The 989-nt window shown below is 56.4% G+C and overlaps 1 protein-coding gene across 1 annotated transcript in view; it reads right to left on the bottom strand.

Moving 5' to 3' along the window:
- Nucleotides 1-898, bottom strand: part of LOC108638974 (class I histocompatibility antigen, F10 alpha chain-like) — a 7,635-nt gene extending 6,737 nt beyond the window's left edge. The window contains exon 1 of the mRNA XM_029958168.1: nt 709-898. Within this exon, the coding sequence (XP_029814028.1) occupies nt 709-898 (190 nt within the window). The remainder of the gene's footprint in view (nt 1-708) is intronic.
- Between the last annotated feature and the right edge of the window lie 91 nt (nt 899-989).

Raw genomic sequence — 989 nt, 5'->3', positions numbered from 1 at the left:
GATCCGGGAAACAGCGGCGGCTGCCGGGAAGGGACCAGGATGGATTGGGACAGGATGGGATGGACTAGGGTGGACTGGGATACCGGGATACACTGGGACCAGGACTAGGACCCAGCAGGACCAGAACTGAGGCAACAGGGATCATACTGGGAGCAACTGGGACTTGACTGAGGCTGACTGGGCTTCTACTGGAATCATACTGGCAGTGCCTAGGAGCATGCTGCAGGTAATTGGGATCATGCTGGGGCAACTGGGATATACTGGGAGCGAGTGGGATCATGCCAGAGGTGACTGGGAGCAACTAGGACCACTCTGGAGGTGATGGGGGGTGGCTGTGAGCAACTGGGATCATGCTGAAAGCTGCTGGGAGCAACTGGGAGAGACCGGGAGTGACTAGGATCATACTGGGATATACTGGGAGCATTCTGGGGATGCCTGGGATATACTGGGAGAGACTGGGAGTGACAGGATTCATACTGGAAGTGACTGGGACCATATATGGAGCATTTGGCATCATACTGGAATCATTCTGGGAGGGACTGGAAGCGACTGAAGCCATACTGGGGGTGACTGGGAGTAACTGGGACCATGCTGGCGGTCATTGGGTTCTTACTGGGATGATATTGGGGGTGACTAAAACCATACTACGAGTGGGTGGAACCATACTGGGAGTGAATGGAAGCAACTGGGACCATGCTGGTATCTTACTGGTATCTTCCTGGGAGTGACTGGAATCATACTGGGCGTGACTGAAAGTGACTGATATCAGACTGGGAGTGACGGGGCCCATACTGAGGGTCAGTGGGAGCCCCTGGACCCAGCTGGGAGTGACACGGGCCCGCACTGGGCGGAACTGGGCAGCTCTGCCCCAGCTGGCCAGACATCGCCATGACGTCATTGGGAGAGGCCATTATGTGCCGGGTGCAAAAACCCAACGCCTCGCTCCGATTGGCTCTTTCCTACGTCACTCCTCGTCGTCGCGCGCTGAT

The sequence above is a fragment of the Manacus vitellinus genome, unplaced genomic scaffold (assembly GCF_001715985.3).
Source record: "Manacus vitellinus isolate BGI_N305 unplaced genomic scaffold, ASM171598v3 scaffold_144_pilon, whole genome shotgun sequence".
Classification (NCBI taxonomy): domain Eukaryota; kingdom Metazoa; phylum Chordata; class Aves; order Passeriformes; family Pipridae; genus Manacus; species Manacus vitellinus.
This window is presented reverse-complemented; position numbering and strand designations above follow the sequence as displayed.